The 11,118-nt window shown below is 45.8% G+C and overlaps 1 protein-coding gene across 2 annotated transcripts in view; it reads left to right on the top strand.

Annotated features, from left to right (window-relative positions):
• Nucleotides 1-429: 429 nt before the first annotated feature.
• The window catches only part of SPPL3 (signal peptide peptidase like 3), an 86,537-nt gene continuing 75,848 nt past the window's right edge, over nt 430-11,118 (top strand). Inside the window, exon 1 of one of the 2 annotated variants that reach the window (XM_061562008.1) lies at nt 430-1,960. In XM_061562008.1, coding sequence (XP_061417992.1) covers nt 1,815-1,960 — 146 coding nt within the window. In that variant the 5' untranslated portion in view covers nt 430-1,814. The remainder of the gene's footprint in view (nt 1,961-11,118) is intronic. The other variant, XM_061562010.1, reaches the window with a different exon arrangement.

Raw genomic sequence — 11,118 nt, 5'->3', positions numbered from 1 at the left:
CAGCCCCACCCCTCCCACCCCCCACCCAGCCCCACCCTCCCCACCCTCTGTTTGCGCATAGTCACTTTAAGATGTTTTCTTGTTCATGTTTTAGTTTGTTGCGGTTGCACCCGATTCAAGAGCCGAATGGCTCACATGGCTCTACCAAATCAATGAAACTGAAAGAAAAAAACCAACCCTCCGATTATCACGGTTGGCCACGTACGGCGCGAAAGAAGTCCAACACACATTCATGGCTGAGTCTCAACCGCAGCTGTCCGGGGCTGATGAATCTGATTGCTTCTAAAAAAAACCACACACAGAAACGCTGGTGGTTATCTCATAATCCTGCCCCCCCCCCCATACCTCCACAACCCCGCGACAAACTGTGACGCAACGCGTCGTCACCCCGCCCCCCTTCATCACATCCACTGGGTGGGTTCGAGAGAGGGCGTGCGTTGCAGCGGTGGCGCTGGAGAGTGCACGGAGAGACAGAGACAGAGGAGAGAGCACGGAGAGAGAGAGAGAGAGGAGAGAGAGCAGCACAACAAAGAGAGAGAGGCGGGGAGAGTGGAGCACACACACACAGAGCTACTACACACGCAGCGAGAGAGAGGGAGAGACGCACACGCACACAGCGAAGAGACGTGATGCTGTAGACACAGTCGCCTGACCGGTGACCTGGAGAGACGCTCTTCGCCGAGAGGATTCGAAGACGGGAAGGGAGACGGAGAGCGAGCAGGGGAGAAAGAACAGCAAGGAGAGAGTTAGAGGGAGGTGAGCGGCTGTGGCTGGAAGAAGAGGAGGACGGATGAGGGAGGGAGGGAGGGAGGCTGGATGCGTGAAGAAAACAAATATGGCTTCGTGAGCAAGGCAGTAACTGTGGCAAGACGCGACCCGGCTCACAGTGGAAGAGAACTCGAGAATCGCGGTTTTGATTTTAATTGAAGGAGACAAACGTCTGCAAGGAATCCATCACCACCACCACCACCCCCATCATCATCATCGCCGTCACCATTCGGGATGCAATCAAAGGCAGCCTCCAGTTCTCGCCGTTGCCTTTCCATCGCGATGTACCGAGTATAGAAAATATACGGAATGCTATGAAGCGTTGGTGTATTATTTATTGTTTTATAAAAGCATAGGTGAAATATTGAAGACATCGCTTTTGAAGGTTGCCCCCCCCCCCCCGGGTGCGGGCCTCAGCCTTCGTTCTCGCCTAGAAGCCCCCGCCGCCTTCGGCTTCGCGTTCCCCGCAGACGCTGCCGACCCCGGCAGTCAAGACACCGCGGAGTCGGACCCGACTTCTTCTCGCCGTAGGCTTTATCAGGCCGGCGACGTCTTTTTTTTGCAATCGTCTCCGCAGTCGCAGGCTCAGTCTCTCTCGAGCGGTTGTCTTTGTCGTAGTTACGACGAAGATAGAGAGAGAAAGAGAGAGACGAGAACGTACGCCGGGCTTACCACCGCCCCTTGCCTGAGCACCCTGCGGGCCAGTGCGCGCCTCTGTCGGAGGCGGCGTCAGGCTGCAAGGGGGTCGGGGTGGACGGGTCAGGCCTCTACTGCCTTCGCTAATCGCCATGTTGCGAGACATCTATTAATGTTATAGTAAAGCCGTCAATATATACGGTCTCTATAACGCTAACATCGCTAGCTGATAGGTGTCCGTCTTCATTATCTCGACGCTACACTGCCCAAGCAAAAACGTCTAAATGCGATAGCAACGAACGGAGGAGCTTAGCTGGGGTTGAGTTCCGTGTGCGGTCAAGACGTCGTCGTTTTCAACTCGATCTTCTAATCAACAGGAGCAGTAGGACTGCCGCATTCTTAATTTATTGATGTATAAGCGAAGCCGAGCGGCATGGTTGCGTAAAGTTTGCGAGGGACTTCTGTCCGTCGTGGTGGTGGCGGCGTCGGTGGAAATCGCGAGCGCGGATTCCTCGCGACTCGAGACCATCGCGATGACGGAGCAGACGTACTCGTGGTAAGCAAAGAGACGCGGCTAACATCTTCTTATGATTCCTCCTCTTCTTCTTCTTCGTCGTCGTCGTCGGTACCATTGGCATGACACTACTCATCGTGAGCAGCAAAGCACAATCGCCGTGCGCTTATGACCGTAAACATCTTCATCGGCAACATCGTAATGATTGTCATCAAGCAGCGTCTTCATCAGTTGCTCGTGACCATTAGTATCATCAGCAGCAGCAATATCGGCAATCATTCATTACTCAGAAGGAACATCACCATCGATATGACCACCACCATCATCATCGGCAGCAGCATCAGCACAATCGCCGTGCTTATGACCATAAACATCTTCATCGGCAACATCATAATGATTGTCATCAAGCAGCAGCAGCATCTTCATCAGTTGCTCGTGACCATTAGTATCATCATCAGCAGCGGAAATCGTCATCGGCAATCATTCATTACTCAGAAGGAACATCACCATAGATATGGCCACCACCCTCATCATCATCGGCAGCAGCACAGTCGCCGTGTGCTTATGACCGTAAACATCTTCATCGGCAACATCGTAATGATTGTCATCAAGCAGCAGCAGCATCTTCATCAGCTGCTCGTGACCATTAGTATCATCATCAGCAACAATAGCGGCAATCGTCATCGGCAATCATTCATTACTCAGAAGGAACATCATCATAGATATGACCACCACCATCATCATCGGCAGCATCAGCACAATCGCCGCGCTTATGACCAAAACTACCTTCATCATCATCATCAGCAACAATCATCAGCAACATCGATCGTAATTATGGTGATCAGGCAGCAGCAACAGCAGCAGCAAATTCGTCAACTGCTCGTGACCATCACCATCATCAGCAGGAGCACTAGCGGCACTCAGAAGTAACATCACCAGAGCTATGACCACCACCATCATCATCAGCAGCAGCAGTTTCATCTTCACCGTGGCCATGGCCTATGACCGTCATCACCGTCAGCATGAGTAACAATGTCGCCACCACCACCATCATCGTTAAACATCAGCAACACGACGATATTTAACAACAGAATCGGATAAGCATCGTGTCACACTCATCGTCATCATCATCATCATTAACCACCGTTCTATTCCGTAGCAGTGACATCAGCTCGATCATAATAATCATCATTACCACCGCTATGAAAATGATCATCGTCATCACCATTATTACTGCCCGTGTACACTTGTTACATCTGATTTCATTGCGTCGATAGTGTAATCAGTGGTGGATTGCCAAATACCAGTGGGACGTATGTTACACGACTGTTTCACGATGGTATATTTTGCACCCTTCCGTCAAGCCACTGCTGGATGTGTGACCATACAGCAACAGGACTTTCAATGTGCTGGGTCCGTGCGAGTTGGGTTGCATGGTCGGTTCATATTTTATTTTTCCGCTGTTGTATTTGTAATGCTAACCGTGGCTTGGAATACAACTCGGGTCACCGGGTTCATACTTCACTGCGCAGCATGCAAACTCTACGTTGTTTTAAGCGAGGTATGATATCTGTGATATCGATTTTCCAAGGCTGTTTTTGCTCCAATTAACAGCCTTTACGCGTCTCTGCAGTAGCCGTAAAAGCAATTTTGTAAGCACCGGTTACAGTAATGTATTTGAATTAAAATGACTAGGGCCCATTCGCGGTTGTATAGGAATGGTTGTATCCATCTCTTGGAATCTATGAAGTTGAGCATGTCTTCGATAAATTTGGTTTCTCTTCTGACTCTCCATTTGCATCCCACGTGCATAAAAAAATCGATTAGGGAACAGAGGACGGTTGCATACAGCAACTTGAGGTGCAATACATTCCACTAGTTTCCTATCTAAGCCACAGCAAAAAAGGCACAAACCCATTTAAATCAGCCACAGATATGCCAGCAGGCCCCTCTTAAAATTGAGTCTTTGGACTCATGAACTATTAAACGGATAAATGTAGGATTGCTGTACACGTTATTATTGTTCATAATAGGGATTTTTGGGTTAGATTGTGTAAATATACATGTGTCGTTGAACCTGCAACCACCCGACAGACAATTATTAAAGGTTTGTCACTGAAACAAAACATGCAGTTAGTTATTAGTTCAGCACACCGGTGTGTTGGAAAGTAAACCCACAACATTGACAATTCGAGTACGACGTTTCACCGCTAATTACAGCCAGCCCCATCAGGCGACAGCCAGACAAATTCTCCTATTTAGTGTTGAATACTTTTTTCTCGTCGTTTTTGCAAGACGTTTAGCCAGCATGGAAGACTAGGCCAAAGTACCTTCCTCTAGAAGTCTCTGTTAAACTCCCACCAGTGGACGCCCTCCTGGCAGCAGTGGGCATGAGTCATATACAATGCAAGGCTGCACCTTTTAATTGTTCTACCTTCAGTAAGAAGTGCCTCGGGTTGTAAGTTGTTTTGCTAGAACTGCCCTGTAGCTGCAATCCGTGGGCCGTGGTCCTGCATTGCCATTGCCTGTTTGTGCAGTTTGTAATGCCAGGTGTCAAACCCGTGATGATAATGGATCTTTGTTCCAATGGTGACGGACCAAATGTTACGTATTTATAAATTATCCGTATGTAAAATGTACAAGTTATAAGGTGCCGCATGTAATGCGCGTTTGACGGCGGAGAGAGCATTTTGCATGAGAGCTATTAAATAGCAATGATGCCATCCATGGTTAAATAAGGATGCCACTAAACTGATAACATTATGCAATTATCTAATGACCCTTTACCTTGAGGGGTCACGACTTTTCACTGGGCTCTTTAACTGATTATCAGTATATAAAATAACAATAAAATATAAGCTATTCTGTATGTAATGTAATCATAATGTCAAGCCGTTTGGCAATCCACTTCTGAATGAAGGCCTCCCCAAGTCATGTTTGTAATCGGGATTGTTTGACCATACTTCACCAAGACGGTGAGAATGGGTTGGTGTAGGGAGAGTGGGTGCCAGGAAATTGTTTAAATATGGCTTGCCATTGATATTAGCCCGAGCTGGGGATCAGACTCCTGGAGTCAAATTCAAGCAAAGGACAAAACTGATATAAACACATGGGTTACATGACACTTTCCAACGTGCAATTTGTCTTCCGAAGCGTTTAATTCACAGGATGAAAACTGATGTGTACCGGTCAGGGCAAATAAGCAATATTGGCTCAGGTTTCTGTCTCCCAATTTTTTGAGTAACCCTTTGACCAACTTGGCCGATTTTCACCAGAGCAAATCTCTAATAGCAACACAACGTGAAACACACGTTTTGTTCACAACATATCATTATGAAGGAGAGTTCTATCGACCTCATGTTACAGACAGGCGGACGGACAGAGCTAATGCATTAATTTTCTCGGCCTGGGTGGGAAAGCATTAAATTACGCTTGACTGTGTTTTGATTGGAGTTATATTTCTTGACTTTGCCAAGTCATGACACAACCAACCGAAACTATTGGGGTTTACATGTCAAAAAAGGGTTCTTTTTAAAAATGTGAAAAGTAATACTCTCATTACTTTTCCTGAAGATCATGGAACGCAGCACATACATCATCGTGAATCAGCACAGTTTTCATTTTGTTGTTCATTAATTCGGTGATCCATTTTGCGAAGTTGTGCCATTGATATTGTGCAAATGGGTGCCGTGTTTTAATTGTTTTGTTTGAGGCGTTTTGCGGGGGCGGAGGAGTGTTCGTGGGGCAGAGGGGGGGGGGTTGTCATTTGTGTGAACAATGCAGTAATAGTAATCTTAAGTTCTCCATCTGGCAGTTGAATTGTGCTATCATGGCAACTGCCGACGTTCCATTCAATTGCTTGCCCTGTATTTGACCACGTGAGGTTCCCATTGTTCAGTCTTTTGTTACGCCTCACCTGAGCATGGCTGGCTTGCAATGCAGGTGTTCAACTGGTGCTCTATCATTTATTCATCTTCTGCTGTGACACTGACAAGCATTGAGCTGCCCTTGTGAAGAATGATCACAGGCTCCCTATCGTGCAAGCTCGTGCACACTTTACAGTGCTCATTACCAAATTACCTTGACGTTTCCAGTAATCCAACTGTGGACTTTGGTACAAGTTGGCCCATTTTTGAGGTGTGCGTGCACACTTCTGATCTAGGCTGCCCGACTTGTGGAGAAGCAACTACTCTCGATTGTCAATGGTGTGTGTAGCGGATAGCATAAGATTTTTAGGCATCTCCCCCCCCCCACCTTGTTATCTGTTCCAATGATCGTGATTTGCATGCCATGTACAACAATTTACACCATGTAATTTAGTTGCCCACCCAACCCTTGTATTTACTTTATTGTATTTTCATCTGGTTGCTTGTCTTACCGTCTTTGATTTTTTAATTATCCCAAGTGTGAGGTTCAAGGTTTTTTGCTTTGTTTACTACCATTGAGAACTCGATAGAACAGGATAGCTTTGTTTGCAAGAGTGACGGGGGCGGGGGGCATCAGCCTGTCTGTAAGGGAGCGGTGATTGTTGTCCAATTTTCTGGTGTAATTTTGGAATTTGGCAAATTTGGACCCTGACGCCGGTACACGATGGCCTCCTCTTCTTATCGTCCGCTGGGTAAGTAGGCGGCGCACATTATAAAGATTATTCTATTAACACTCGCAGTGATATTCAGCGCGGCCTTTGGATTCGAACCGTCAACTTCTATGGCGAGCGTGCTACCACTTGGCCATGTCACGCGTTAGATTGTGTGCCGAGCATATTTTCACCGAAGCTTTTGGCATGCACTCCTGTGAGCATCTTCAGGAAGACCACACTGGTATTACAAGTGTCTGCGACAAAGCCTGCATGCTAAATTGACTCTCACTTACCCGTCCTAAATTCCATTTGCCATAAAACGGCATTCTCAGGGTTTTGGGTGGTTTGTGGAACCAATGGAACCAAATTGAGCCGCATGTATCAATATTTATAATAATACGGCTCAATTTAAGGGGAGTGGTGGCACAGTGGTTAGCACACCACACTGTAATACCTGCGACCCCGAGTTCAATTTTCAACCACGACTAAGCTGGTTGGTGATTGATAGCTATACTGGTCCTGTTTTTACCCTCCCTTTGCCAACCCTGTACTGGTGAAGTATGGTCAAACAACCCCCACGACCGACATTACATGGAGAGGCCTTCATGTATCAGGGAATTCACAAAGGGTTTAAAATTATAATTTATTCATGTGTCTCTAGTGCTGTATTCGTAGGGATGGGTGTCTGAGCCTGCTTTACTGTTCCAGTACAATGAGCTCACGGCATACAAATATTTTTCAAATTGCGTTTGAAAGTTTGCCTGAACTCGATTTGAGGTTCAATGAGAATATTCATCGGTGACATTATTTGTCCGGTTAATCCCATAATCGTTGCACCAGCTGGAAGGAACGTTTCACCTACAGCAGGATATATCAGCGTCAGAATCCTCACTTGCTGTCGCTTTTTAGCAATAAGGCTTAATTGCAACGATGCCGTGTATTATTTGGGTCTTTTCTCTCCCAATGACAGTTGTTGAACGTGATTGAGGAGGATGGTTTCATTTCATCAGGCGGTTGTGTGCTGTGCACTGTATGCTGTATATATTGCTCATAAATGGTCTGAGCCAGAGTTGTCCTTTTTTAGATTTGTTGCAGGGGCAGTGTTGTGGAATTGGATCGGCTCTGTTGAGAAAATGCCATTTCCTTCTTTGCTGATGGAAATTCTAAACGTAAGATCCATGTTCCATTTTATTCCCCTGTCTCCCTCCTAAGGCTCCGGGATTGTCTTTTTTGTTTGGTTTTGTGGATTGGCCCTCCTTGCCCCATGGCTAGAATTGACCAGAGTTCGATTCCCGACTGGTGCACCTTTCTGTGTTGGGAGTTTGTATGTTCTCCCCATGTTCTACGTGTGTTTCTTGTGGGCTCTCCGCTTTCCTTGCGTCGTATTTATTTTAAATCCACAGTGTAACTGGGATTGGCCAAACATCGTCATGCTGAAATATAACCGACTAATTAACTCACTCGGGATTAGACGAAGCAAACATCGCCCCCAACTGCAAAAAACACATGGCAGGACTTTCCTAGTAAATAGTCTCGAGACTGAAAACAAAATAAAAATGAAAACAACTAAATTAAATCACGACGTTTCGAAACGTCGTCATTTAACTTCTTGGTTCTTTCGGTAAAGTCACGTAGAAGGGAAGTAATAAAATAATAAAAATAAAACATAATAAAACAATTCTCACGACGTTTCGGCCACAACGCAAGCAGCCGTCCTCATTTAATTTAGACATTTTTATTTTGTTTTCACCTACGTGACTTTACCGAAAAAACCAAAGAGTATGGATCCTTGCAGTCACGAAAACTTCAAATCTAGAAATAGAGACTGAAAACAAAATAAAAATGAAAACAACTAAATTAAATCATGACGTTTCGAAACGTCGTCATTTAATTTAGACGTTTTCATTTTTTGTTTTGTTTTCACCTACGTGACTTTACCGAATAAACCAACGAGTATGGATTCTTGCAGTCACGAAAACTTCAAATCTAGAAATAGTCTCGAGACTGAGAGGCTTTTCTGGCTCTTCAAGCTTGAGTCGTTATAACAATAGAAACAAATCTGAACTTAGACACGAGATAATCCCACCTGTCACTCCTCACGCCAGGTGTTTGTTTAGTCACCCTTGTCACGTGGCTCACCTGTTGAGGGTTGTTTTTAAAATGTAAGTGCAAAAAACTATTTTCATGACGTACAAACAAATGATTGTTTTTTGTTATCACCTGCTCGCTCAGGAAAATGTGGTCAAATGAAGGAACTCTTCCAACACAATCTCTGGCATATGTATGTTGAACTTCTTTCTTGCCGCACGTAGCCACTGTGTTCGGGGTGTAATGATTGATCAGTCTGGCGATTCGATTAATTGTTGCTCTTCAGGGCCACGATTAGATTAAAGAATATCTATTTTTTGCCGTAATTTTTACCATCTTGTTTTTACTGTTTCTTGCTTTTACTTTCGTTGTACAGGTTTTTTGTGCCATGTATCTAAATGTATTATCACCATATCATTTGAAATTACCAAAAGGGAAGTCAACCATAATAATTATTAATTTGTTAAATGGGTTCTTACCTGGTTGATCAATAAAGGGGATGATGATGGTGAGTTTTGTACAATGTTGTCACATTGCAAATGGATATTGCAGGGAAAGCATTAACTTGTAAGGAAGGCCCATTATCAGAACATTATATTTTTATATCAGAGAATCATATATATCTTTTACATGTTTACTGTCAATCCACTGCCCGATTAAGGCCTCCCTCAGTCAGGTCCTTCATATGAATTGTTTGACAATATTTAACCATGCCGGGCAATGCAGGTTGGTGAAGGTGATGTGGCGCCTAGCACCTGTTCGGACATCACTCTCCACTGATGTTAGCCGTGGCCGGGAAATCAAACTCTGGTGATCAGGTCCATAATGCTACGTGCGACTCGGCAACAGACCCCTCTCCCCTTTAAAAAACCTATGTTTAGCACACGTACACACGTCTGTGTCGTAACAGAAAAGGCCTTGAAGGGCATCGTTTGCATTGTGTATTGAGTCATATTCAAATATCTCGTTTGATTATCGAGGAGTTAAAAGTTGTTTCCCACTCAAATGCATTTGGGGAAAGATGCTCGTCATCACAGCCCTGAGCAACTGGTGGAAATGTCAGATTGCTTTGGTAAGTTGCGTCTGCCGAATAGGAATAGCACAGTTTTACTTACCATTATCGACAGTGGAGGAATGAGGGTCTGAGTTGACCCTGATCAGAATGAACCTTCTGGCTGGCTGAGCACCGGCCCAGAAAACGCCAAGCAGCCAACAACACCGTGCTCCTAAAGGTTTAATAAGAGTAACAACTTCTTCTTCCTAGCGTTGTTCCCGCTGTGGCGCAGGGTCCGCTTTTCGGCATTGTCTTCTCCATTTGGCTCGGTCCAGGGCATCTTCAGGGGATGCGTTGACCGTCTTCATGTCTTCCTTTATTCGGTCCATAAGAGTAACAACATTCTTTTAAAAATTGGAACACGAATATAAGACCTTGGCAAAAGAGAGGATGTGCGGGAATTCCAAAGTCGAACATTGTGAGGAATGAGCTGAAGGAGAGAAGTGTTGTGTCCTGCAGTGTGGTGGCTGAGTGTGGATGGGACGAACCAGTCAGCCTGGTGGAACGAGTCCTCGGCAGAGGTGGCAGAATCAAGAAGTGAAGTTTGTGTGAAAAGAACCACGGTAGAAGCGATAGAAGAATTATAAGCAGGCGTATGCCCGCCGGCAAGAGTGCCTGGAGTGAATTGGTGAGTTATCATCGTCAATCAATTTGACTGCTTTTTGGCTACGTTCTGTCACGTACAGTGAGGCAGGAACTGGGTGTTCCACCCCAGATAAGCCAAAGTGACTTATTGAGGCGGTTTACAGCCTAATGGTGGAAATTCGACATTCCTATGACGTGGCAAACGCTTTTGACTTCTCCACAAACCTGGTACTCATGATATGAACCCCCAGAGGGACGATGTTGGCCTGCCAACATCTTACCAGGATTTCAACTTGCGTCTTCCAGTCGCGAGCCGCTCGTTCTACCTCTGATCCGTATGGATTTGGTGTAAAATGCAGCATCCAAACACAGTTTAGGCATCCCCACCCCCTCTCTCTGTTCATCCCATGCACGGGCCCTGTCGCGTTGGGCCTTTCGGCGGGGCGTGACGGGCCACTGCGCTCGTGCGTGTCCTGTCAATTTGGGTCGAGTGAATCCAACCGGGGTGCGCACCTTAGCCCACGTGACGCGATGGAGCGTCCCTGCCCGGGTCTGATGGTGCATCTCGTAGAGGCTAAACTGAATAAAAAAAAAAGTAAACCTTTTTTTATTTCACCAGGTAAGGCCCACAGAGCTAATGGAGCTCTTTTTCAAAAGGGATTTGGGCACAAATCATAGCTCAATGAAGTGGCTTATGTGGAAATTTGAAGTAGCCAATACATCTAAAACGCACGTTTCTAAATGTGGAGGGAAAACTGGAGGACCCGGAGTAAGAAATTCAAGCGACCATGGGGACAACATGCAAACTCCGAATTTACAGGCGTCAATGTCGGGGTCGAACCCACGACTTCCTGCATAACAGGCGAGGGAGTTAACCTCTTACCCACCACGGCG

This window comes from Lethenteron reissneri, chromosome 28 (assembly GCF_015708825.2).
Source record: "Lethenteron reissneri isolate LAM-NWPU_2019-01 chromosome 28, ASM1570882v1, whole genome shotgun sequence".
Classification (NCBI taxonomy): domain Eukaryota; kingdom Metazoa; phylum Chordata; class Hyperoartia; order Petromyzontiformes; family Petromyzontidae; genus Lethenteron; species Lethenteron reissneri.
Note: the sequence above shows the minus strand (reverse complement) of the source record. Positions and strands in the feature narration are given on the sequence as shown.